A 25,741-nucleotide genomic window follows, 5' to 3' on the forward strand; every position below is an offset into this window, starting at 1 on the left:
ATACACTGTAGCACTTTGAGGTTGTTTACTCAATGTAAAGCGCTTTTTACAAATAAAATCTATTATTATTATTATTATTATTATTATTAGAGTGTCCGCCCTGAGATGGGTAGGTTGTGAGTTGAAACCCCGGCCGAGTCATACCAAAGACTATAATAAAAATGGGAGCCATTACCTCCCTGCTTGGCACTCAGCATCAAGGGTTGGAATTGGGGGTTAAATCACCAAAAATGATTCCCGGGCGCGGCCACCTTCTTTTTTATTCAAGAAAATGTTTTTAATTTATTTATCTTATTTTATTTCATGATTTTTTTTAAAAAGGACCTTATCTTCACCATACCCGGTTGTCCAAATTAGGCATAATAATGTGTTAATTCCACGACTGTATATATCGGTATCGGTTGATATCGGTATCGGTAATTAAGATTTGGACAATATCAGCAAAAAGCCATTATCGGACATCCCTATCAAAAATTGCTATAAACACACTCCGCAGCCTTGTGGACAGCCTTCCCAGAAGAGTTGAAGCTGTATTAGCTGCAAAAGGTGGACCCACATCATATTGAACCCTATGGGTTAGGAATGGGATGGCACTTCAAGTTCATATGTGAGTCAAGGCAGGTGGCCAAATACTTTTGTCAATATAGTGTATCTCTTGATGCTGCCTCTGATAGTCGCTCCCGCCGTTTACCCACGCTTCATTCAATTTCTTCACTTTGACATTCAGAACACCGGGCAGAAATCACATGGCGTCAACACCCACTGCGGGCCTTCGCAATGCTTTATTTTAACGGTGTGACAAGCGGTAGAAAATGGATGGATGGATGGATAGCATTGACACATATAAGATTCTTTAAACTGTCAAATTCCCCTGAGTCGTACCAGATCAGACTTCTAGGGATACGTGTGATGTAACGTGGCACGTTACTTTTGATAGTCAGAAGCACAGCAGCTTCTTTTTTTTTCTAATGAAAGCAACAACCAGCACCACACTGAAATGAACTCGATATCAAATAGAAGGAGAAAACAACACACGCGAAAATAAACAATGCTACTACGTGCCGTGGAAAAAATTGAACAACCAATCAATGATTGAAGTGAAAATCGTTCAATCCACACAATACCCCGTTTGTGGACAAAAACATAAGCCAGCCATGGAAGCACATTCATTCTCTTTATTAAAGGCCTACTGAAAGCCACTACTACCGACCACGCAGTCTGATAGTTTATACATCAATGATGAAATCTTAACATTGCAACACATGCCAATACGGCCGGGTTAGATTACTAAAGTGCAATTTTAAATTTCCCGCGAAATATCCTGCTGAAAACGTCTCGGTATGATGACGTTTGCGCGTGACGTCACGGATTGTAGAGGACATTTTGGGACAGCATTGTGGCCAGCTATTAAGTCCAGTGTTTCCCACACATTCATTTATTTGTGGCGGCACGCCACGAAAGAATTATGTCTGCCACAAATTTAAAAAAAAAATTTTTTTTAAATTAAAAAAAAAAAAAAAAAAATTTTTTTTTTTTTTTTGGTCCTCTCCAGCTTCTCAGGCAAATCATATAGTTGATGTAGATGCCCATATAGGCTGTTCACATTTACTTTACAAAAGACAAGTGTAGGATACTTCTCTTGTTGCCTTATTTGTATTTGACTTTATTAAATGTATTTATATTAGAAACACAACATGTGTATATAACAAAGGGTGCAAAGTCTGCAGGCAGTAGGAAACACATGGTTAAGTGTAGGGAGTAAAACTGATGGCAGTCTAAAATTCAAGATTTTTGGAGCTCTTTGTTCAGTGGATCAGATGTTTGATGAAGCTCTGTGTCTATCTACCACCACTACTGTTTTCTGTTTATTTGTTACTGACTGTGGCAGGACACCTCTGCCTCTGTTTCACTTTATGTTGCTGGTAAATAATATGGTTGTAGTAGTAGACTAAAGTTAAATTATTTAGTATGCACTAATTAAAGGGGCAGAGCTTTGAGGCATTTTAGCTTTTATATTTTATAAGATATATTTTTTATAAGAACCATAATTAATAAATATATTTCAGTGAATAACTTATTGTTCAAATCTGTATATAAATATGTACATAAAGTGTTGTAATTATATTGTAAAATGGATGGATGGATGGACGTTTAAAACAAAACTGTTATTATTAATTAGTAAGTATACAATTTTTTAGCCTTTTTAGAGAAAATTATATCATTGTAGTAAATTATGCAAATTCATCGATGATGTCATGGTGACCACGCCCATAGCCACGCCCCCACCGCCACAGGTATCTTGGCAGTTTATGGGAAACACTGAAGTCGTCTGATTTCATCGCAAAATTCCACAGTATTCTGGACATCTGTGTTGGTGAATCTTTTGCAATTTGTTCAATGAACAATGGAGACATTCCCCCTTTCCCAATGTCACCTTTTTCCCACCTTTTTAAGGAGCACCCTAAGTGGCTGATCCGTTGGCGGTCCCGTCTTGTCTCCCTGTAGCGTATGTCTGCTCTTAGCGGGATTGTGCCGAAAATGTAATTTCAGTTCTTATGTGTCTTGTACATGTTAAGAATGGACGAATAAAGCTGCTCTGGTCTGCTCTGCTCTGCTCAGCAAAGAAGAAAGCTGTAGGTGGGAAGCGGTGTATTAGCGGCCGGCTGCAGCAACACAAACACGTAACCGGTGTTTCATTGTTTACATTCCCGAAAGATGACAGTCAAGCTTTACCATTGGCCTGTGGAGAACTGGGACAACAGAGACTCTTACCGGGAGGACTTTGAGTTGGATACGCAGACGCGGTACCGTGAGTATGCAACCAGAATGTTGCCATAAGCATTTTGTTTACATTGTATGTGTAACGCAGTACGCAGCTGCGGCTTCCAAACATTTGATCGCTTGCCCGTACGTGCGTGCCGCTATGTGCATGTCACGTACGTAACTTTGGGGAAATATATGTACTGTATGAACTTTGGGGAGGTGAACGGTACTTTGGGCTGTGGGATTGAGTGTGTTGTGCGGGTGTTTGAGTTGTATTGGCGGGTTATATGGACGGGAGGGGGGAGGTGTTTGTTATGCGGGATTCATTTGTGGCATATTAAATATAAGCCTGGTTGTGTTGTGGCTAATAGAGTATATATATGTCTTGTGTTTATTTACTGTTGTAGTCATTCCCAGCTGAATATCAGGTCCCACCCGCCTCTCACAGCATCTTCCCTATCTGAATCGCTTCCACTGCCCTCTAGTCCTTCACTCTCACTTTCCTCATCCACAAATCTTTCATCCTCGCTCAAATTACTGGGGAAATCGCCGCTTTCTCGGTCCGAATCGCTCTCGCTGCTCGTGGCCATGATTGTAAACAATGTGCAGATGTGAGGAGCTCCACAACCTGTGACGTCACGCTACTTCCGGTACAGGCAAGGCTTTTTTTATCAGCGACCAAAAGTTGCAAACTTTATCGTCGATGTTCTTTACTAAATCCTTTCAGCAAAAATATGGCAATATCGCGAAATGATCAAGTATGACACATAGAATGGATCTGCTATCCCCGTTTAAATAAGAAAATCGCATTTCAGTAGGCCTTTAAGCAGAGGTAACACAATCCGGTGAAAAGATTCCAAACAGCTGGGGTCAGAGCCGATAAACTGCCGCTGCTAACTGCTAAAGCTAACACAAATATTGCTCAGCTGAAATCCTTGCTGACGTCACACGTCACTCGGCAACCCACACTGCTCTCATATGAAACTTCTCAACAATTTCTTGGGGCAACTCAGTCATACTCAACCAGTTTCCTAAGATGGCTCATTTTATTTCCTTGTCCAAACTACCTACTTCCCTCAAGACTGCACAACTCCTGGTTAAGCATGTTTTCCGCCTACATAGTATCCCTCAGACCTGGTCTCGGACAGGGGGCCTCAATTCGATTCCCAGGTTTGGAAGGATTTTTTCAAGGCATTGGGAGCCACCCGGAGCCTTTCATCCGTTAATCATCCCCAGACCAACGGCCAGACGGAGCTGGTTAACCAGGACCTTGAGGCGGCTCTCCACTGTGTGTACCACTGACACCCTTTGTCCTGGTCCCCCCACTTCCCTTGGGTGGAGTATGCTTATAATTCTCTTACCTCCTAGACCACACGTATGTCTCCTTTTAAAGTTGCCTACGGTTATGAGCCGCCTCCCTTCCCTTCTCAGGAGTCGGAGATCTCTATCCCATCCATCCAGTAGCATATCGGCCAAGAGGGTGGCGGGATACTACAGATGACTGGCCGGAACTGTAAGATGGCAGATTGCCAGAGGATTCCATCACCCACTTATCAATCTGGACAAGAGCTATGGCTGTCGTCTTGGGACTTACCATTTACCGGCTCCTCCTGGAAGCGTTCTCCCAGGTTCAAGGAGCCCTTCAAGATCACCAGGATCAACAGCGCTGGGGAGGTTTGCTGTACCCTCGGTCAACAGCTCCTCCTCTTCCGCGCATGATAGCTGGTCACCCAGCATACACTGTGAAGGTAATCTTAGACTACAGAAGGCGAGGTAGGGGTGTTCAGTATCTGGTCAACTGTGAGGGCTACGGTCTTGAAGAATGCTCATGGGTCTCTAGCTCTTGTATTCTCGATCAATCCCTCCTGCGTGACTTCTACTCTCTCCATCCTGTGAAACCAGGTACGCCACCAGAGGGTCACCTTATAGAGGAATGGGGGGGTCATGAGGGAGAAGCAAGGAATCATGCAGAAACAGAGTTAAATTTTGCTCAATTAAGGAAAGCCGTTTTTTGGGCTGTACTCTAGTTACAGATCCAAACTACGCTCTAAAGTCTAGCCCACGTGCTCCTCTATTTATTTGGGAGGTCCCTGTTAACATCACTGAAGCTGTCGCTGAGGGAAGGGGGTAATCTCGACAGCTCCAGTTAGACTGATTTCATAACAAATTGATACAATCAGGGATCTGACCATATCGTTGACAATGTGAGAAACTCAGGTCAGAGACCATGTACTTTTTCGCTCTGAAAGGACAATCCAAACAACCTTTCCTAGTCATGGTGCAGAGAAAAAAAATTCAATCAGCACAAAAAGTCAACAAACATGGTCAGACACAACACAACCTGCTCACTGAACTTTGTGGATATTATAAAAATAAAACGTCTCATCACCGTAAAATTCGAAATGACACCCATTTAAATCCGTTGCAAGGTATGATGGGAAAAATGCAAAACACTCTCTCCACACTGCTTGATACATCTGACTGGTGACAAAACTTTAAAGAGGTTGTCACAGAAGTAAACAAGGTGGGAGTCGAATTTTCACATATTCTTAATATTCAATTATAATCATTATTAATTATATATCCATTATATTATTATTATAATATGTAAACTCTCACACACACACACACACGGTTACTTTGCAAATTTTTTTAGCCCAAGGCTGCCCCCCAGTCAAAAAGTTAGGACACCCCTAAGATGTCATTGAGACCCACGTTGTAGTCAAACAGCGTCTGGCCATCTTCCATCTGCTTCCCCCTGTAGAAGATGGGTAGGTTGTGAGTTCAAACCCCGGCCGAGTCATACCAAAGACTATAAAAATGGGAGCCATTACCTCCCTGCTTGGCACTCAGCATCAACGGTTGGCATTGGGGGTTAAATCACCAAAAATTATTCCCGGGCGCGGCCACCGCAGCTGCTCACTCCTCCCCTCACTTCCCAGGGGGTGATCAAGGGTGACGGGTCAAATGCAGAGAATAATTTCGCCACACCTAGTGTGTGTGTGACTATCATTGGTACTTTATCTTTAACTTAAAGGCCTACTGAAAGCCACTACTAGCGACCACGCAGTCTGATAGTTTATATATCAATGATGAAATCTTAACATTGCGACACATGCCAATACGGCCGGGTTAGATTACTAAAGTGCAATTTTAAATTTCCCGCGAAATATTCTGCTGAAAACGTCTCGGTATGATGACGTTTGCGCGTGATGTCACGGATTGTGCGGACATATTGGGACAGCATTGTGGCCAGCTATTAAGTCGTCTGTTTTCGTCGCAAAATTCCACAGTATTCTGGACATCTGTGTTGGTGAATCTTTTGCAATTTGTTCAATGAACAATGGAGACAGCAAGGAAGAAAGCTGTAGGTGGGAAGCGGTGTATTAGCGGCCGGCTGCAGCAACACAAACACGTAGCCGGTGTTTCATTGTTTACATTCCCGAAAGATGACAGTCAGGCTTTACCATTGGCCTGTGGAGAACTGGGACAACAGAGACTCTTACCGGGAGGACTTTGAGTTGGATACGCAGACGCGGTACCGTGAGTACGCAACCAGAATGTTGCCATAAGCATTTTGTTTCATTTGTATGTGTAACGCAGTACGCAGCTGCGGCTTCCAAACATTTGATCGCTTGCCCGTACGTGAGTGCTGCTACGTGCATGTCACGTACGTAACTTTGGGGAAATATATGTGCTGTATGAACTTCACGGAGGTGAACGATACTTTGGGCTGTGGGATTGAGTGTGTTGTGCGGGTGTTTAGGTAGTATTGGCGGGTTATATGGACGGGAGGGGGGAGGTGTTTGTTATTCGGGATTAATTTGTGGCAACTTAAATCATACTTGCCAACCTTGAGACCTCCAATATCGGGAGGTGGGGGGGTGGGGGGGCTTGGTCGGGGGTGGGGGGTGTTTGGGGGCGGGGGGCGTGGTTGGGGGCGTGGTTATTTACAGCTAGAATTCACCAACTCGAGTATTTCATATATATATATATATATATATATATATATATGTATGAAATACTTGACTTTCAGTGAATTCTAGCTATATATATTTTTTTTTTTAAATTTTTATTTTATTTACATAGAAAAAAAATAAAAATACTTGAATTTCAGTGTTCCAGTGGCTATCCATTAGATGGCAGTATTGTCCTGTTTAACTTCTCCGTTCATGATGAGTATATCATTTCGGCCGCCATGTCTGTAATTTCCTCGTTCTTCTGCTTCGTCTCCTTGTTGTGTGCGCAGTTGTGCACTCTATAAAAGCCCTAGATGTTATGACGTCTTTGGGCAGGCAAGCTGTTTATTTTGTGGGAAAGCGGACGTGAGAACAGGCTGTCCCCACTCAGTCTCAGGTCCGCATTGAGCTGGAGGGGGCGTGGCCTCCAGCTCCGGCTGAATACCGGGAGTTTGTCGGGAGAAAATCTCTGCCGGGAGGTTGTCGGGAGAAAATCTCTGCCGGGAGGTTGTCGGGAGAGGCGCTGAATATCGGGATTCTCCCGCTAAAAACGGGAGGGTTGGCAAGTATGTATTAAATATAAGCCTGGTTGTGTTGTGGCTAATAGAGTATATATATGTCTTGTGTTTATTTACTGTTGTAGTCATTCCCAGCTGAATATCAGGTCCCACCCGCCTCTCACAGCATCTTCCCTATCTGAATCGCTTCCACTGCCCTCTAATCCTTCACTCTCACTTTCCTCATCCACGAATCTTTCATCCTCGCTCAAATTAATGGGATGATCGTCGCTTTCTCGGTCCGAATCGCTCTCGCTGCTGGTGGCCATGATTGTAAACAATGTGCAGATGTGAGGAGCTCCACAACCTGTGACGTCACGCTACGTCCGGTACAGGCAAGGCTTTTTTATCGGCGACCAAAAGTTGCGAACTTTATCGTCGTTGTTCTCTACTAAATCCTTTCAGCGAAAATATGGCAATATCGCGAAATGATCAAGTACGACACATAGAATGGACCTGCTATCCCCGTTTAAATAAGAACATTTCATTTCAGTAGGCCTTTAACTTCAACGCAATGATCTAACCCTGGTTTTTATTTGTACGCACGCACAATTATTTTTCTTTCCAGTTTTAATGATGTTCGGACGTACTAAGTGCAGACGGAGTGAGAGTGGACAAATGGTAAAAGGTCTATTTTATAGAGCGCTTGACTATACCTGGAATGATACGCTTTACATTATACGTCACATTCACCCATTCACACACTGACGAAGAACAGAAGCGGCCATGCAAGGCGCTAACCACGACCCGTCAGGACAGGAGCGGGGGAAGTGCCTTGCCCAAGGACACGGCGGCCGCGCGTCGTGTAGGATGGAACCGCTCCACAAATTGAGGCGAAATACCATTTTATTTTTTTGAGTGATTGTTCGATTTAATATACTTTGGGCTGTGAGTTGTGGCTCTCTGTCATGGTAGCTATGCTAAGTATTGTTGCGTGGGTGTAAACAATGTAAAGAATGTTTGTGGAGTGAGTGCGAACATAGGGACATAGGGGCCAGAGTGAATAAGGGACTAATAAAGGTGAAATAGCAATCGACTTCAATAAAACGTAAAGTAGCAGTAGAGTAGAAAAACTTATGCCTCCATATTGAAGCCATTATCATATTTAGCTGATTTATGACGCCAAAAGACTACCAAAGTTTGTGAATAAATAGATATGATCAAAATACATACTAGCCAACCTTGAGACCTCCAATATCGGGAGGTGGAGGGTAGGGAGTAGGGGGGTGGTTGGGGGCGTGGTTGGGGGTGTGGTTATTTACAGCTACAATTCACCAACCCGAGTATTTCATATATATTTCATATATATATATATATATATATATATATATATATATATATATATATATATATATATATATATATATATATATATATATGTATGAAATACTTGACTTTCAGTGAATTCTAGCTATATATATATATATATATATATATATATATATATATATATATATATATATATATATATATATATATATATATATATATATATATTTATATATATATTTATATATATATTTATTTTATTTACATAGAAGAAGAAAAAAAATACTTGAATTTCAGTGTTCCGGTGGCTATCCATTAGATGGCAGTACTGTCCTGTTTAACTTCTCCATTCATTGGGCAGGCAAGCTGTTTATATTGTGGGAAAGCGGGCGTGAGAACAGGCTGTCCCCACTCAGTCTCAGGTCCGCATTGAGCTGGAGGGGGCGTGGCCTCCAGCTCCGGCTGAATACCGGGAGTTTGTCGGGAGAAAATCTCTGCCGGGAGGTTGTCGGGAGAGGCGCTGAATACCGGGATTCTCCCGCTAAAAACGGGAGGGTTGGCAAGTATGTCAAAATAGTATCCATCTCAGAGAGATTTGTGAGCCATTTTGAGAGCTAATGAGCGAGCCAGTCACGTGAGGAGAGGAGGAACTACAGATCCCTTCCCCATCAACAACGATGCTAATCAAGCAGACTTAGTGCGAGCCAACAACGATTACTTTGAAAAATTACAAACACAAAGAGGATGAGTAATACGTTTTAGAAGCCGAGTGCTAAACGGACGCAGCTTTATTGTGACAGTATAGCATTAGCAGCATTTCTAGGTGCTACACATACAAACTAACCATAATAAAACAAACTGTAATATTTCCACTCTCGCCGGGATGCCGACCGATGGGACGCTCACATAATCCCGTTTAGATGAAGAATCAATCGCAATCCTCACGGAGGGGTGATGGAAGGATGGGCAGGATGCAGCCTGCCTTCATGGCCCCTCACTCCCTCCCCTCTGTTGCTAGATATCTCGAGATCTACGTTGTAATATGTATATGTGCTTTGCGATGGAGGTTTTTTCCCACTCCAGACTGGCCCCCCCTTAGGAGCCCAGTCTAGATTGTAATTTTTTTACTCATCCTTCCCCAGCCTTTACCTTTTTCCCAACCTTAAGGGGTGCCTTGTGGCACTGTTTGTCTAATCTTGAACTGGTTTGTGCTGAAAACAAAGTTTTGTTGTACTTGTGCAATGACAATAAAGACCTATCCTATAAAGACCTATCCTATCCTAAAAAGTTGCTGCGACGAGCGTCTTTTTATGTCTATTTCGCCAACTCGGGGGATGTGAGAGTGGACCAGCCTGTCGGTCCATGGCCACATTTGTCTGCCAGCAGGTGAGAGGTGCATGAATTGTAATCTAGAATTTACTTTTAGCAAGTTTGAGACGAAGCAGGACCAGCCGCCGGCTTATAATGTGTCAACATTAGCAGCGTAAGCTAGCATTAGCTGACTTGTATTAGTGCGCCGCTAAAATAGTCCGTCTGCGTTAGCACTTATAATAACAATATCACTCATATTTGGTTCATTTTCAGGTCACGACATGTAAATGGAGTATTGTTGGTGCTTTCTGGAATTTTTTTTTTGAGGGTTTTATGGGCAAATAGAGGACCCTCTGTCATGATCTGTGGTGTAGATCATGTTTTGTTTGGTTATGTTCTGTTGGTTTTTGGACTCCATAGTTCCTGTTTTTGTGCACTCTTGTTTGTTTTGGTTTCCATGACTACTCATTAGTTTCACCTGCCTTATGCACGCACCTGTTCTAATCAGGAGATTATTATTTAAGCCTGTTTTGCCAGTGGCGACATACTCTGTATTTGCTCTGTCCATGCCGTAGTACTTGATGATCGTTCCATGCCTTGCCAAGTAGGTTTTTTTGTTTATTCATGTCACAGTTAGCGAGTTTTTGTTTCATGTCCATAGTTTACGCTAAGTGTAAGTTTTATGTTCCTTAGCCTCTCGTGCGACCGGCACGCTTTTCTTTTGTTTTAGGTCATGTCTTTTTTCCCTGTGTAGTTAGATTAATATTAAAAATGTTCCTACCTTCAAGTCATGTCTGGTCTAGTCCGATTGCATCCCGGGAGAACAAATCTCGCAGCGAGCTGCGTAAAAATCCACGCCCTGACACCGTCCATCTGTTGAGTCAATTGTTAGCTATTTATTTACGATTTTGAATGCATTAGAAAAAGCCAAGCATATGTGTTCTTGTCTTGCATAAGGATTGTGAATGATAAACAGCACATCTCTTTACATTGTTTGCATATTTCCAGTGTGACTGATCTAATAATATGGTCAGAGTGCAGAAGCGTTACTACAATGACTTAGAATCTACGGAAATTGCCAAAGATTTTCGGAGCAGAATATTCAAAATGGCCGACTGAATTTGTGGCATTTTGTGATGTTTAGACCTTTCACGTACTCTGTCGATTGTAACTACAATTGGATATGGTGGTAATGGATACAATGAAAGACAATTAAGCATAAAAAGTCAACTTGTTCTTCCACTCTACTGCTACTTTAAAGGGTTGGTGACACAGAGGAGGAACATTTGGACTTATTACAAGCAGTGATCAGAAGAGTCTTAGAGGCGGGGACTCAAACTTAACCTAAAGAAGTACCACCTGGCAAGAAGACTTGGGATTAGGGTTAGGGTTAGGCTATAGGCTATGCGCATAAAATCGAACAAACCCTGCCTCCCACGTCTGAAAATGAGTTGCAGAAGACACTGGGATTGTGTAACTATGTCAGAGAGTATAGAAACACACATCCAAGGAAGGGACAGATTAGAATTGGCCTTGGTCAGCACAAGTTCCCGTTCCGGCCCCGGGGTGGCCCCAAACCGAGTCAACATCTCATCCAGTTCCTGTTCCTGCTGCGCGGCAACCCAAGGCTTCGTTATGATCTCCTCCAGTTCCAGTTCCAGTTGGGCAGATGGCGTCCTCGCATATGCCGAGCAGGGATATGTGTTACCTGCAGCGGCCCAACTCCAGCCCATTGTTGGCTCACACTCTGAGCGAGGTCTACTCCGCTGGCCCTGCCCACCTGGCCGGCCCCCAGATAGCTCCAGTCGATTCCTCCGGTCCTAGCCCCCAATGCCTTCCATTGATTCTGCTGGCCTAACCATCCTGGCAGGTCTCCTGACCTTTTCTGTAGGAGCTCAGCCTGCCTCCACCCACCCTGTTTTTGTATAGTGTTGGACATTTCCTTGTTTTTGGACTTTGGGACGTTGGGGCTACGTTCCTTGGGGGGGAGGTGTTACGTTCCACGTAGTGGTGGTTTGTTTGTGTTTCTTCCCCTATTGTTTCTACAAGTCACACTCATTCACTGCCTCTGCTGCCAATCAACCGGTTCCTGTCCTTAGATGTTCCAAACTCCTAATTTATATTACATTCCCAGATGGCTCTGGTTCTAGGGATCGTAGGAGAACGCAACATAAAAGTATATAAACTAAACAAGGTTTATATTAAAGACAACGAAGCCAAGGTTTTTGGTTTATGCTAATTAAATAGCTTTAGTTAGTAAGCTTACGTTTCTTTGTCAGAGTTGTCTTTTGGTATGTTTGGTTCATTCCTTTGACAGAACCTGTATTCCCGAGCTACGCTAGTGTTGTGTCTTATTAACCCCCCTATGGTTACCTTTCAATAACACTAGTTTTGTTTTAAATTCTTGGATTCGTTGTGTTTAACAAACACCTCATTTAGTTTACCGTATTTTCCTTGAATAGCCGCAGGGGCGTTAATTAATTTAAAACCTCTTCTCACTCCTGCGCTTACCAAAAGCATGCGTGATAGGCAAGCATGCGCTAATTATTTTAAAACCTCTTCTCCCTCCGGCGCTTACCTTATCATGAAAAGCACATTTAATTAAAAAAAACGTTATTATGGTCTTACCTTTACTTATAAATGATGTCCATCTGCAGCTGCTTCTGATCAAAGGCAGTCTTCCTTATCTTTCTTCAGTTTTAAAAGTCTCTGAAGATATTCCTTTAATTATTACCTCCTGCTTCGATTGAAAGTCCAGTTTAGAAAACTGTTTTATTTGAGATATGTAATCCTCCATGGTAAAAGTGCAAGCAAACGATCGCGGCTCACGCATGCTGCTTGTTGTCTTCTTCTGCAGCACCGGTCTTCTGCAGTACTGGTAGTCGCAAGAAGGATCACTAGCGCCCTCTACCACCAGGAGGCGGGAGTCATTTAATGACTCATATAAATAATTATATGCGCTAATTATTTTGCGAAACTAGTTTGACCCGGCTGTAATTCTAGGCAGGCGAATACTATATTCCCGACGGCAATTCAAGGAAATACGGTATACACTTTTATGTTGCGTTCTTTTCAGGGCGTGTTGGTGACGAACCCCAAGATGCAGAGATGGCAGGCTTGATGCAGGAAAACTTGACTTTTAATGTCAAAAATAAAATGCAGGAAAACCGGATTTAGGAAACAGGAAACAGGAAACAGGAAACAGGAAACAGGCAAAGTGTAAACAGCAAACAGGAACCAGGAACCAGGGAACAGCTCACAATACTCCAGCACTGACTGGAGGGCGAGGCAGGTATAAACAGCAGCTGGCTGATTGACACCAGGTGTGGCCAGGGTGCCAATCAGCCGGAGGTGAGGGGAAACAGCGCTCAGGGAGACAAGCAGGAAACTGAACGAAAATAAGAGCGCTGACAGGAAATAAAACAAACAAAGGAAAAAGTCAAACATAACCAAACTGTCAGTGACAAGCCTGACAGTTCTCCTACGATCCCTAGAACCAGAGCCATCTGGGAACGTCAGGTGTATTCAGTTGTCACACTAGGTGTGGTGAAATTTGTCCCATCACCCTTGATCACCCCCTGGGAGGTGAGGGGAGCAGTGAGCAGCAGCGCTGGCCGTGCCCGAGAATATTGTTTGGTGATTTAACCCCCAATTCCAACCCTTGATGCTGATAGCTCCCATTTTTATAGTCTTTGGTATGACTTGGCCGGGGTTTGAACTCGCAACCTACCCATCCCAGAGCGGACATACTGATCAATTTGAATGTATTATAATGTATTGGGTTTATTTAATTGTATTTTTCAGAATCAAATGGTTCAAATTCAGTCAGAAAATGTTTTGTTTTTGTCATTTCAGGCAAATTGATGCTTTTTAAATATTTTCTGTTGGAGACTAAACAACAATGTCAGTCAAGGTTTTCATTGTTTTAAGTTAAACCAAATTTCTTTCTTTTTTTTGGTTTTCCTTCATGTTAAAAAGAATACAATATTTTGCAGAGGTGCACGTATAACAATAATAATAATATGAAAATAAAATGAATATTTATTTATGTATTTTAAGTTGTGCATTAGATCCATAAGTAAAAACCTGAAAATAAAAGCTGAAATGACATACCTAATGTTTTCAGTCTACAACATAAATCAAATAAATAATTTTTGATAGGCACTTTGTGTATATTTGATGTATTTCTTGTTCATTTACATTAAAAAATAAGGTTTTCATTGTTCCGGTCCTGGTTCGTCTTGCCCTGGCTCTGCTTTCTCTCTCGGCCCCCAGTTGCCATGACGCCGGGGGAATGCGAGAGCACAAAGCACACCTGTGGGCTATCATCTCTGGCTACTTAATCTGACTGCTCACACCTGCTTGTCGCTTTCCACGGCGTCCTTCACCGCGAACACTGAAGACCACACCGATCTACCCCTCGCCAACAACCATTCTTTTGTTTTTTGTTTACTTTGTATTGTCCTGTGCTCCGTCTTATTCAGTCTGCCTGAAGACTTCCTAACGCACTGCTCTGCCTCTCTGCTTCTGGGGTCCATTTTGATAGTCCGTGTCAGATCACAAACATGTTAAAGGAAGTCCGGAACAACTACAGTGCATCCGAAAAGTAGTCACAGCGCTTCACTTTTTCCACATTTTATGTTACAGCCTTATTCCAAAATGGAATACATCGATTTTTTCCCTTAAACTTCACACTTACATAAGTATTCACAGCGTTTGGCATGAAGCTCGAAAGTGAGATGAGGTGCATCCTGTTTCAACTGATCATCCTTGAGATGTTCCTACAGCTTAATTGGAGTCCACCTGTGGTAAATTCAGTTGGTTGGACATGATTTGGAAAGGCACACACCTGTCTATGTACAAACCCCGTTTCCATATGAGTTGGGAAATTGTGTTAGATGTAAATATAAACGGAATACAATGATTTGCAAATCATTTTCAACCCATATTCAGTTGAATATGCTACAAAGACAACATATTTGATGTTCAAACTGATAAACTTTTTTTTTTTTTTTCCAAATAATCATTAACTTTAGAATTTGATGCCAGATTTCAACATCTACGGTCCATAATATCATCAAAAGGTTCAGAGAATCTGGAGAAATCACTGCACGCAAGCGGCATGGCCGGAAACCAACATTGAATGAGCGTGACCTTCGATCCCTCAGACGGCACTGTATCAAAAACTGACATCGATCTCTAAAGGATATCACCACATGGGCTCAGGAACACTTCAGAAAACCACTGTCGCTTAATACAGTTGGTCGCTACATCTGTAAGTGCAAGTTAAAACTCCACTATGCAAAGCGAAAGCCATTTATCAACAACACCCAGAAACGCCACCGGCTTCTCTGGGCCCGAGATCATCTAAGATGGACTCATGCAAAGTGGAAAAGTGTTCTGTGGTCTGGCGAGTCCACATTTCAAATTGTTTTTGGAAATATTCGACATCGTGTCATCCGGACCAAAGGGGAAGCGAACCATCCAGACTGTTATCGACGCAAAGTTGAAAAGCCAGCATGTGTGATGGTATGGGGGTGTATTAGTGCCCAAGGCATGGGTAACTTACACATCTGTGAAGGCACCATTAATGCTGAAAGGTACATACAGCTTTTGGAACAACATACACTACCGTTCAAAAGTTTGGGGTCACGTTGAAATGTCCTTATTTTTGAAGGAAAAGCACTGTACTTTTCAATGAAGATAACTTTAAACTAGTCTTAACTTTAAAGAAATACACTCTATACATTGCTAATGTGCTAAATGACTATTCTAGCTGCAAATGTCTGCTTTTTGGTGCAATATCTACATAGGTGTATAGAGGCCCATTTCCAGCAACTATCACTCCAGTGTTCTAAATAAATATATATATATTTATTTTATTTACATATAAATAAAAGAAATACTTGAATTTCAGTGTTCCGGTGGCTATCCATTAGATGGCAGTATTGTCCTGTTTAACTTCTCCGTTCATGATGAGTATATAATTTCGGCCACCGTGTTCAATGGAGAAGTCTGTTCTACATATTTACAGGCAACATACCCCTTCCCCTTCGAACTGTCCTGGATGAACTAAAATTCTTGTTTTCATTCGTTTTGGAACTTGCAAACGTACTTCTTCATCTTGCTCGTCGACGGCGTCGCCATGTCTGTAATTTCCTCGTTCTTCTGCTTCGTCTCCTTGTTGTGTGCGCAGTTGTGCACTCTACTCTCTAAAAGCCCTAGATGTTATGACGTCATTGGGCAGGCAAGCTGTTTATATTGTGGGAAAGCGGACGTGAGAACAGGCTGTCCCCACTCAGTCTCAGGTCCGCATTGAGCTGGAGGGGGCGTGGCCTCCAGCTCCGGCTGAATACCGGGAGTTTGTCGGGAGAAAATCTCTGCCGGGAGGTTGTCGGGAGAGGCGATGAATACCGGGATTCTCCCGCTAAAAACGGGAGGGTTGGCAAGTATGACCTATTTTAATGTACCGACTTGTTATTAGTATCAGTTCAAATGGGGCTGGTTTGTGTTCGGCGACGGACTTCTAAGACTTTGACTCAGTCCAATCGTGGCATGTTCGTTTTGATTAGAGGGAGAAGAACTTTGTCAGACACTCTTTTTAATATTCCATTAGTTAGATTTATCACAAAGACTTATACTTACAGAGGCTCTGTGGGTTGTTGTCGACACATGTCGCCAACACACGCTGGCTCGTGTGGATGCAAGAACTTCCATGGTCAGATTCTGTTGGGGAAGAGGGGAGTTTCACAAAGCAGCAATTGTCAGCTTCTGATGACCTTATTTGTCTTTTTTATTGATCACTTCACAAGTCTCGTCTGAGCTTAGTGATTTGATCAAATTGATTTGATCAGCGACTCAGCAAAGTCCATGACAACCAGTCCAATGGATCTCAGGGCGTTCAGTCATTCGCAACTGGACTGCTTGGTTTGTCTCGGAAGACGTTTCGCCGCTCGTCAGAGTAGGCTTTATTAGTCCAAGACTTTTTTGGACTAGATCTAAGTCTATGAGCACGATCTGATGAAGCCTACTCGAATGAGCGGCGAAACCTCTTCCGAGACAAACCAAGCAGTCCAGTTGCGAACGATTGAACGCCCTGAGATGACAAGGACTTGGATGAATGAGAACCTTCATAGGCAGTCTAATGAAGAACATACTTGCCTTAGTTCTTTCCCCCATTCACACCTAAATGTTGAACAAGACATTGTGCGTCGGACTAAAAGTTAGTCAAAGGTCTACGCATCTGCTTAGTCATCATTAAAAACCAGGTCAGAAGTTACAACATAAGTTAATCGCTTCCATACTATATTCTATGCTAATCTTTATTATCCATGAATATTATATAAGCAATCCTTAAAGGCCTACTGAAAGCCACTACTAGCGACCACGCAGTCTGATAGTTTATACACTACCGTTCAAAAGTTTGGGGTCACCCAAACAATTTTGTGGAATAGCTTTCATTTCTAAGAACAAGAATAGACTGTCGAGTTTCAGATGAAAGTTCTCTTTTTCTGGCCATTTTGAGCGTTTAATTGACCCCACAAATGTGATGCTCCAGAAACTCAATCTGCTCAAAGGGAAGTCAGTTTTGTAGCTTCTGTAACGAGCTAAACTGTTTTCAGATGTGTGAACATGATTGCACAAGGGTTTTCTAATCATCAATTAGCCTTCTGAGCCAATGAGCAAACACATTGTACCATTAGAACACTGGAGTGATAGTTGCTGGAAATGGGCCTCTATACACCTATGTAGATATTGCACCAAAAACCAGACATTTGCAGCTAGAATAGTCATTTACCACATTAGCAATGTATAGAGTGTATTTCTTTCAAGTTAAGACTAGTTTAAAGTTATCTTCGTTGAAAAGTACAGTGCTTTTCCTTCAAAAATAAGGACATTTCAATGTGACCCCAAACTTTTGAACGGTAGTATATATCAATGATGAAATCTTAACATTGCAACACATGCCAATACGGCCGGGTTAACTTATAAAGTGACATTTTAAATTTCCCGCCACACTTCCTGTTAAAAACGTTTTATTATGCTGACGTATGCGTGTGACGTCACGAGGACAAGGGAAGTATTCGGAGCCCGGAGAATCCTATACAACAAGCTCTGTTTTCATTTCATAATTCCACAGTGTTCTGGACATCCGTGTTGGTGAATCTTTTGCAATTGGTTTAATGAACAATGGAGGCTGCAAAGAAGAACGTTGTAGGTGGGATCGATCGGTGTATTAGCGGCTGGCTGTAGCAACACAACAAGGACTTAGCAGCTAGCCAAACCCACGGATGAAGTCCTTCGCCGCACCGTCGATCGCTGGAACGCAGGTGAGCACGGCTGATGAATGGGCAGATGAGGGCTGGCTGGCGTAGGTGGAGCGCTAATGTTTTTATCATAGCTCTGTGAGGTCCGGTTGCTAAGTTGCTAAATTAGCCTTAGCGTCGTTAGCAACAGCATTGTTAAGCTTTACCAGGCTGAGAATTATTAACCGTGTAGTTACATGTACATGGTTTAATAGTATTGTTGATCTTCTGTCTATCCTTCCAGTCAGGGATTTATTTCTTTTGTTTCTATCTTCATTTGAGAACGATGCTATCACGTTAGCTCAGTAGCTAAGTGTGTCACCGATGTATTGTCGTGGAGATAAAAGTCACTTTGAATGTCCATTTCGCATGCTCGACTCTCATTTTCAAGAGGATATAGTATCCGAGGTGGTTTAAAATACAAATCCGTGATCCACAATAGAAAAAGGAGAGAGTGTGGAATCCAATGAGCCAGCTTGTACCTAAGTTACGGTCAGAGCGAAAAAAGATACGTCCTGCACTGCCTCTAGTTCTTCACTCTAACGTTCCTCATCCACAAATCTTTCATCCTCGCTCAAATTAATGGGTTAATCGTCGCTTTGTCGCTCCAAATCTCTCTCGCTCCATTGTAAACAACGGGGAATTGTGAGGAATACTAGCTCCTGTGACGTCACGCTACTTCCGCTACAGGCAAGGCTTTTTTTTATCAGCGAGCAAAAGTTGCGAACTTTATCGTCGATTTTCTCTACTAAATCCTTTCAGCAAAAATATGGCAATATCGCGAAATGATCAAGTATGACACATAGAATGGATCTGCTATCCCCGTTTAAATAAAAAAAATTCATTTCAGTAGGCCTTTAAAGGTAGTCTAAATCGTAACATTTGTCAGAGAAACTCAGACTGATTTATACCAAAGCATGTCAAACCCAACTGATACACTTAGACAAAACCAGGTTGAGCCCAAGAAAAAAATCCCAAGAGGCAAACTGGTATGGTATGGTATGGTATGGTATGGTATAGTATGGTATGCTCTTTATTGTCGTTGCACAAATACAACGACATTTCATTTTCACCACAAACCCGTTCAATATCAGACACACGTTGTACAGGGAACAGAACAGGAACGGTGATGGGTCGCCACTTACAGCGCCCCGTAAAAGGCGGGAAAACTGGTGGACGCTGGGGGAGGATGGGAATAAAAAAGTACATTTCAGAGTGGGCTCAATCTGGAGTGAGAGAAAAAAAAACTCCATAGCAAAGCACATAGACATGTTACGACATACAACATGGGACTTGCAACGAGGGGTTAGGGGGCGGGCATCCGTCCTGAAGCTGCCAGCCACTTGGGGCGCTGATCCCTTTTCCGTCATACCACGTGGGGTGAAGCATCGAAGGCGTGGGATGGGAGAGGAATTGGTCCACGTGTGTGTGGTGTGTATTTGTGTGTGTAAGCCTGCGGAGTGGCTGTTTCGCGGCCTTGGTGCTCTCGCAAACATGATAGCACCAGTCAGTCCAACAAAAGTCAACAACAACAGGCGTGTGTCCATGAGAGACAAGGAAGGAGGGTTTTTTTTTTGAGTCTTCACTGCAGTCCTCTGGGCGAATCTCAAAGCAATGACCTTGTCACGTCGCTTGCAGCCAGGGAACACAATCCAAATTAGAATGTTTATGTCTGAGCGAGCGGAAATAAATTCAAACTTTCACACTTAAAGGCCTACTGGAATGAATTTTTATTTATTTAAACGGGGATAGCAGATCCTTTCTATGTGTCATACTTGATCATTTTGCGGTATTGCCATATTTTTGCTGAAAGGATTTAGTAGAGAACATCGACGATAAAGTTTTGGTCTCTGATAAAAAAAAGCCTGTGACGTCACAGGTTGAAGGGCTTTTGTTTACACCAGCAGCGAGAGCGATTCGGACCGAGAAAGCGACGATTACCCCATTAATTTGAGCGAGGATGAAAGATTCGTGGATGAGGAACATGAGAGTGAAGGACTAGAGGGCAGTGCAGGACGCATCTTTTTTCGCTCTGACCGTAACTTAGGTACAAGCTGGCTCATTGGATTCCACACTTTCTCCTTTTTCTATTGTGGATCACGGATTTGTATTTTAAACCACCTCGGATACTATATCCTCTTGAAAATGAGAGTGGAGAACGCGAAATGGACATTCACAGTGACTTTTATCTCCACGACAATACATCGGCGAAGCACTTTAGCTACGGAGCTAACGTGATAGCATCGGGCTTAACTGCAGATAGAAACAAAAGAAATAAACCCCTGACTGGAAGGATAGATAGAAACAGGGGCGCCGAAGAGGGGGGGTAAAGGAGACGGATTCTAGGGGCCCATGATGGAGGGGGGCCCAGAGAGGCCCCTAATGATGATGAAATTATAATACAGGGGGCCCTGTAAAGATTCTTTTCATGGGGCCCAAAATCCCTAGCGGCGCCCCTTGACAGAAAATCAACAATACTATTAAACCATGGACATGTAACTACACGGTTAATGCTTTCCAGCCTGGCGAAGCTTAACAATGCTGTTGCTAACGACGCCATTGAAGCTAACTTAGCAACGGGACCTCACAGAGCTATGCTAAAAACATTAGCTATCCACCTACACCAGCCAGCCCTCATCTGCTCATCAACACCCGTGCTCACCTGCGTTCCAGCGATCGACGGAGCGACGAAAGACTTCACCCGATCATAGATGCGCATACGTCATCATACATAGATGTTTTCAACCGGAAGTTTCGCTGGAAATTTAAAGTGTCACTTTATAAGTTAACCCGGCCGTATTGGCATGAGTTGGTGAATTCTAGCTGTAAATAACCACGCCCCCCCCCCCCCCCGATATTGGAGGTCTCAAGGTTGGCAAGTATGATTTAAGTTGCCACAAATTAATCCCGAATAACAAACACACATATTGGAGGTCTTAAGGTTGGCAAGTATGATTTAATATGCCACAAATTAATCCCGAATAACAAACACCTCCCCCCTCCCGTCCATATAACCCGCCAATACTACCTAAACACCCGCACAACACACTCAATCCCACAGCCCAAAGTATTTTTCACCTCCGTAAAGTTCATACAGCACATATATTTCCCCAAAGTTACGTACGTGACATGCACATAGCGGCACGCACGTACGGGCAAGCGATCAAATGTTTGGAAGCCGCAGCTGCGTACTGCGTTACACATACAAATTAAACAAAATGCTTATGGCAACATTCTGGTTGCGTACTCACGGTGCCGCGTCTGCGTATCCAACTCAAAGTCCTCCTGGTAAGATTCTCTGTTGTCCCAGTTCTCCACAGGCCAATGGTAAAGCCTGACTGTCATCTTTCAGGAATGTAAACAATGAAACACCGGCTACGTGTTTGTGTTGCTGCAGCCGGCCGCTAATACACCGCTTCCCACCTACAGCTTTCTTCTTTGCTGTCTCCATTGTTCATTGAACAAATTGCAAAAGATTCACCAAAAAAGATGTCCAGAATACTGTGGAATTTTGCGACGAAAACAGACGACTTAATAGCTGGCCACAATGCTGTCCCAAAATGTCCGCTACAATCCGTGACGTCACGCGCAAACGTCATCATACCGAGACGTTTTCAGCAGAATATTTCGCGGGAAATTTAAAATTGCACTTTACTAATCTAACCTGGCCGTATTGGCATGTGTTGCAATGTTAAGATTTCATCATTGATATATAAACTATCAGACTGCGTGGTCGCTAGTAGTGGCTTTCAGTAGGCCTTTAACTGTCTATTTCTGGTGCTCAAAGTTATCATTCTTCACCACCAGAGCAGCCGGCGTCTCCAAGATGTCGCCAAAAATTGCAGTTTTTTCCAAAATCGCCCACAGTTCTGCTCGCATCCTCCAATCAACTGTGGCAGCTTCAGGGTACCTTGAACGGCTGCCAGCATCTTCCAATTTGTCGATACCCAGAGCAACGCTTACTCCAATCAGCAGATGTCCCGTTATCATGCTTCCGAATATGTAGATATCCTCAACGTCCTCGACCCAAAGGGTCCAGCAACAACCGTTCCGTCAGGACAGGCAAGTTCCCCCAACCCCAAGATCTTGTCAATTTCGTTGAGAGGCAAGTTGATTAATTCCATTGTTTAGATTTTCAAGGCAAGACAAAACAAAGAAGCAAGCAGGGGAGATAAGGGAGAGGGACAAGGGAGCGTCCGCCTTCACTGAGGGCCAGTGAGAACTCGGCAAAGTACTTTAAGACATGCAGTGTAGTCAGGAGCGCAATGACTTCTACTTTGAAGAGACCAAGCAACTCTCGTACAAACACATAAGAGAGCAGTTTCCTCAGGCCCAGAGTCAGCAGTCAATTTGCATTTTCAAAAGCAACATTAATTTCAGGACAACAAATGATAAAGGAGGTTTGCACCATCACCTCTGCTTACAACAATGTCCTGACATTCCCAAAGATTGTTTATTTCCACAGGAAGAGTGGCCACTAACAAGCTGTGTTTTCCAACAGCTAGGCAAATGATCTACTGGTATGCAGGATGGTCGTTCACCAGCAACAGCAACTCTCATGTGATCACCCCCCGGGGACACACCTGCCAGAGGCATAAATAGGCAGACTCCACACCTTAAAACTGAGGGCTTTGTTTGGTCCACTGACAAAAACACAAGTGTGAACGCAAACCAGACCCCACCAAGTATCTTTTTTTTACAAATGTAAACGCAGCCCTAATGAAGACTCTGGCCTAGGCAAAATGTTCAGTTCTTGTCATACTTGCCAACCCTCCCGTTTTTAGCGGGAGAATCCCGGTATTCAGCGCCTCTCCCGACAACCTCCCTTCTCCCGACAAACTCCCGGTATTCAGCCGGAGCTGGAGGCCACGCCCCCTCCAGCTCAATGCGGACCTGAGTGGGGACAGCCTGTTCTCACGTCCGCTTTCCCAGCAGCTTGCCTGCCCAATGACGTCATAACATCTACGGCTTTTAGAGAGTAGAGTGCACAACAAGGAGGGAGAGTTCTTGGTTTCTTATGTGGGTTTATTGTTAGGCAGTTTCATTAACGTCCTCCCAGCGCGGTAACAACACACAACAACAGCAGTCACGTTTAGTCTACCGTAAAGCAGTTCGTCTGCAGTAAACAGCAATGTTGTGACGCTCTTGAACAGGACAATACTGCCACCTACTGGATAGCCTGCAGAACACTGAAATTCAAGTATGTCTTTTATTTATATGTATAATCAAATAAAAAATAAAATAAAATAAAATATATAGCTAGAATTAACTGAAAGTCAAGTATTTCATACATATATATATTATATATATATATATGAAATACTTGATTTGGTGAATTCTAGCTGTAAATATACTCTCCTCTTAACCACGCCCTTAGCCACGCCCCAACCACGCCCCCCAAGTGCCCTCAGTAGACACAATACATGATTATTCAGAATGGAAATTTGCTGACACTCGTGATCTCGCCCTGTCTCTGTCCTGTCCGCGCCGAGGTACTCGATGTCCGTCCTTGGTTGTCAGCAGGCAGGGTCTGGAAACAGACTGCAGACACGAGACAACTCGCAAAGCAAGATTACCCGTTGTGTGCCTTTGCACAGATAGAAAAGTATAACTTCAGCATAATTGATAATAACTATAGCAACGGCTTTTAAGCATAAGAGTTGTGTGATAACTTCTACATAATTATTCTAACATTTGGGGACGTCTCTGCGCTGCTGACCTGTCTCCGCTCAAGATGATCTCCTGCTGGTCCCACTATGGACTGGACTCTCATTATTATGTTAGACCCACTATGGACTGGACTATCACACTATTATGTTAGATCCACTATGGACTGGACTCTCATTATTATGTTAGACCCACTATGGACTGGACTTTCACACTATTATGTTAGATCCACTATGGACTGGACTCTCTCACTATTATGTTAGATCCACTATGGACTGGACTCTCATTATTATGTTAGACCCACTATGGACTGGACTATCACACTATTATGTTAGATCCACTATGGACTGGACTCTCACACTATTATGTTAGATCCACTATGGACTGGACTCTTTCACTATTATGTTAGATCCACTATGGACTGGACTCTTACTATTATGTTAGATCCACTATGGACTGGACTCTCTCACTATTATGTTAGATCCACTATGGACTGGACTCTCACTATTATGTTAGATCCACTATGGACTGGACTCTCACACTATTATGTTAGATCCACTATGGACTGGACTCTCACACTATTATGTTAGATCCACTATGGACTGGACTCTCACACTATTATGTTAGATCCACTATGGACTGGACTCTCACACTATTATGTTAGATCCACTATGGACTGGACTCTCACAATATTATGTTAGATCCGGTATGGACTGGACTCTCACTATTATGTTAGATCCACTATGGACTGGACTCTCACACTATTATGTTAGATCCACTATGGACTGGACTCTCACACTATTATGTTAGATCCACTATGGACTGGACTCTCACACTATTATGTTAGATCCACTATGGACTGGACTCTCACACTATTATGTTAGATGCACTATGGAATGGACTCTCACACTATTATGTTAGATCCGGTATGGACTGGACTCTCACACTATTATGTTAGACTCACGATGGACTGGACTCTCACACTATTATGTTAGATCCACTATGGACTGGACTCTCACACTATTATGTTAGATCCGGTATGGACTGGACTCTCACTATTATGTTAGATCCACTATGGACTGGACTCTCACAATATTATGTTAGATCCACTATGGACTGGACTCTCACACTATTATGTTAGATCCACTATGGACTGGACTCTCACACTATTATGTTAGATCCACTATGGACTGGACTCTCACACTATTATGTTAGATCCACTATGGACTGGACTCTCACACTATTATGTTAAATCCACTATGGACTGGACTCTCACACTATTATGTTAGACTCACGATGGACTGGACTCTCACACTATTATGTTAGATCCACTATGGACTGGACTCTCACACTATTATGTTAGATCCACTATGGACTGGACTCTCACACTATTATGTTAGATCCACTATGGACTGGACTCTCACAATATTATGTTAGATCCGGTATGGACTGGACTCTCACTATTATGTTAGATCCACTATGGACTGGACTCTCACACTATTATGTTAGATCCACTATGGACTGGACTCTCACACTATTATGTTAGATCCACTATGGACTGGACTCTCACACTATTATGTTAGATCCACTATGGACTGGACTCTCACACTATTATGTTAGATGCACTATGGAATGGACTCTCACACTATTATGTTAGATCCGGTATGGACTGGACTCTCACACTATTATGTTAGACTCACGATGGACTGGACTCTCACACTATTATGTTAGATCCACTATGGACTGGACTCTCACACTATTATGTTAGATCCGGTATGGACTGGACTCTCACTATTATGTTAGATCCACTATGGACTGGACTCTCACAATATTATGTTAGATCCACTATGGACTGGACTCTCACACTATTATGTTAGATCCACTATGGACTGGACTCTCACACTATTAT

General features: G+C 42.9%; 1 protein-coding gene across 2 annotated transcripts in view; it reads right to left on the bottom strand.

Moving 5' to 3' along the window:
• The window catches only part of ccdc71 (coiled-coil domain containing 71), a 113,409-nt gene that overhangs the window by 47,675 nt on the left and 39,993 nt on the right, over window positions 1–25,741 (bottom strand). Inside the window, exons 1-3 of one of the 2 annotated variants that reach the window (XM_062037629.1) lie at window positions 16,505–16,585; window positions 4,358–4,685; window positions 4,125–4,274 (exon numbers count right to left, since the gene is read on the bottom strand). Coding sequence is in view for 1 of the 2 variants with exons in the window: in XM_062037627.1 (XP_061893611.1) it covers window positions 16,505–16,533 (29 nt within the window). In the remaining variant the exon portion in view is untranslated. Of the gene's footprint in view, window positions 1–4,124; window positions 4,275–4,357; window positions 4,686–16,504; window positions 16,586–25,741 lie in introns of those variants that run through there. The other variant, XM_062037627.1, reaches the window with a different exon arrangement.

Source organism: Entelurus aequoreus, linkage group LG26, assembly GCF_033978785.1.
Source record: "Entelurus aequoreus isolate RoL-2023_Sb linkage group LG26, RoL_Eaeq_v1.1, whole genome shotgun sequence".
In the NCBI taxonomy this organism is placed as follows: Eukaryota; Metazoa; Chordata; class Actinopteri; order Syngnathiformes; family Syngnathidae; genus Entelurus; species Entelurus aequoreus.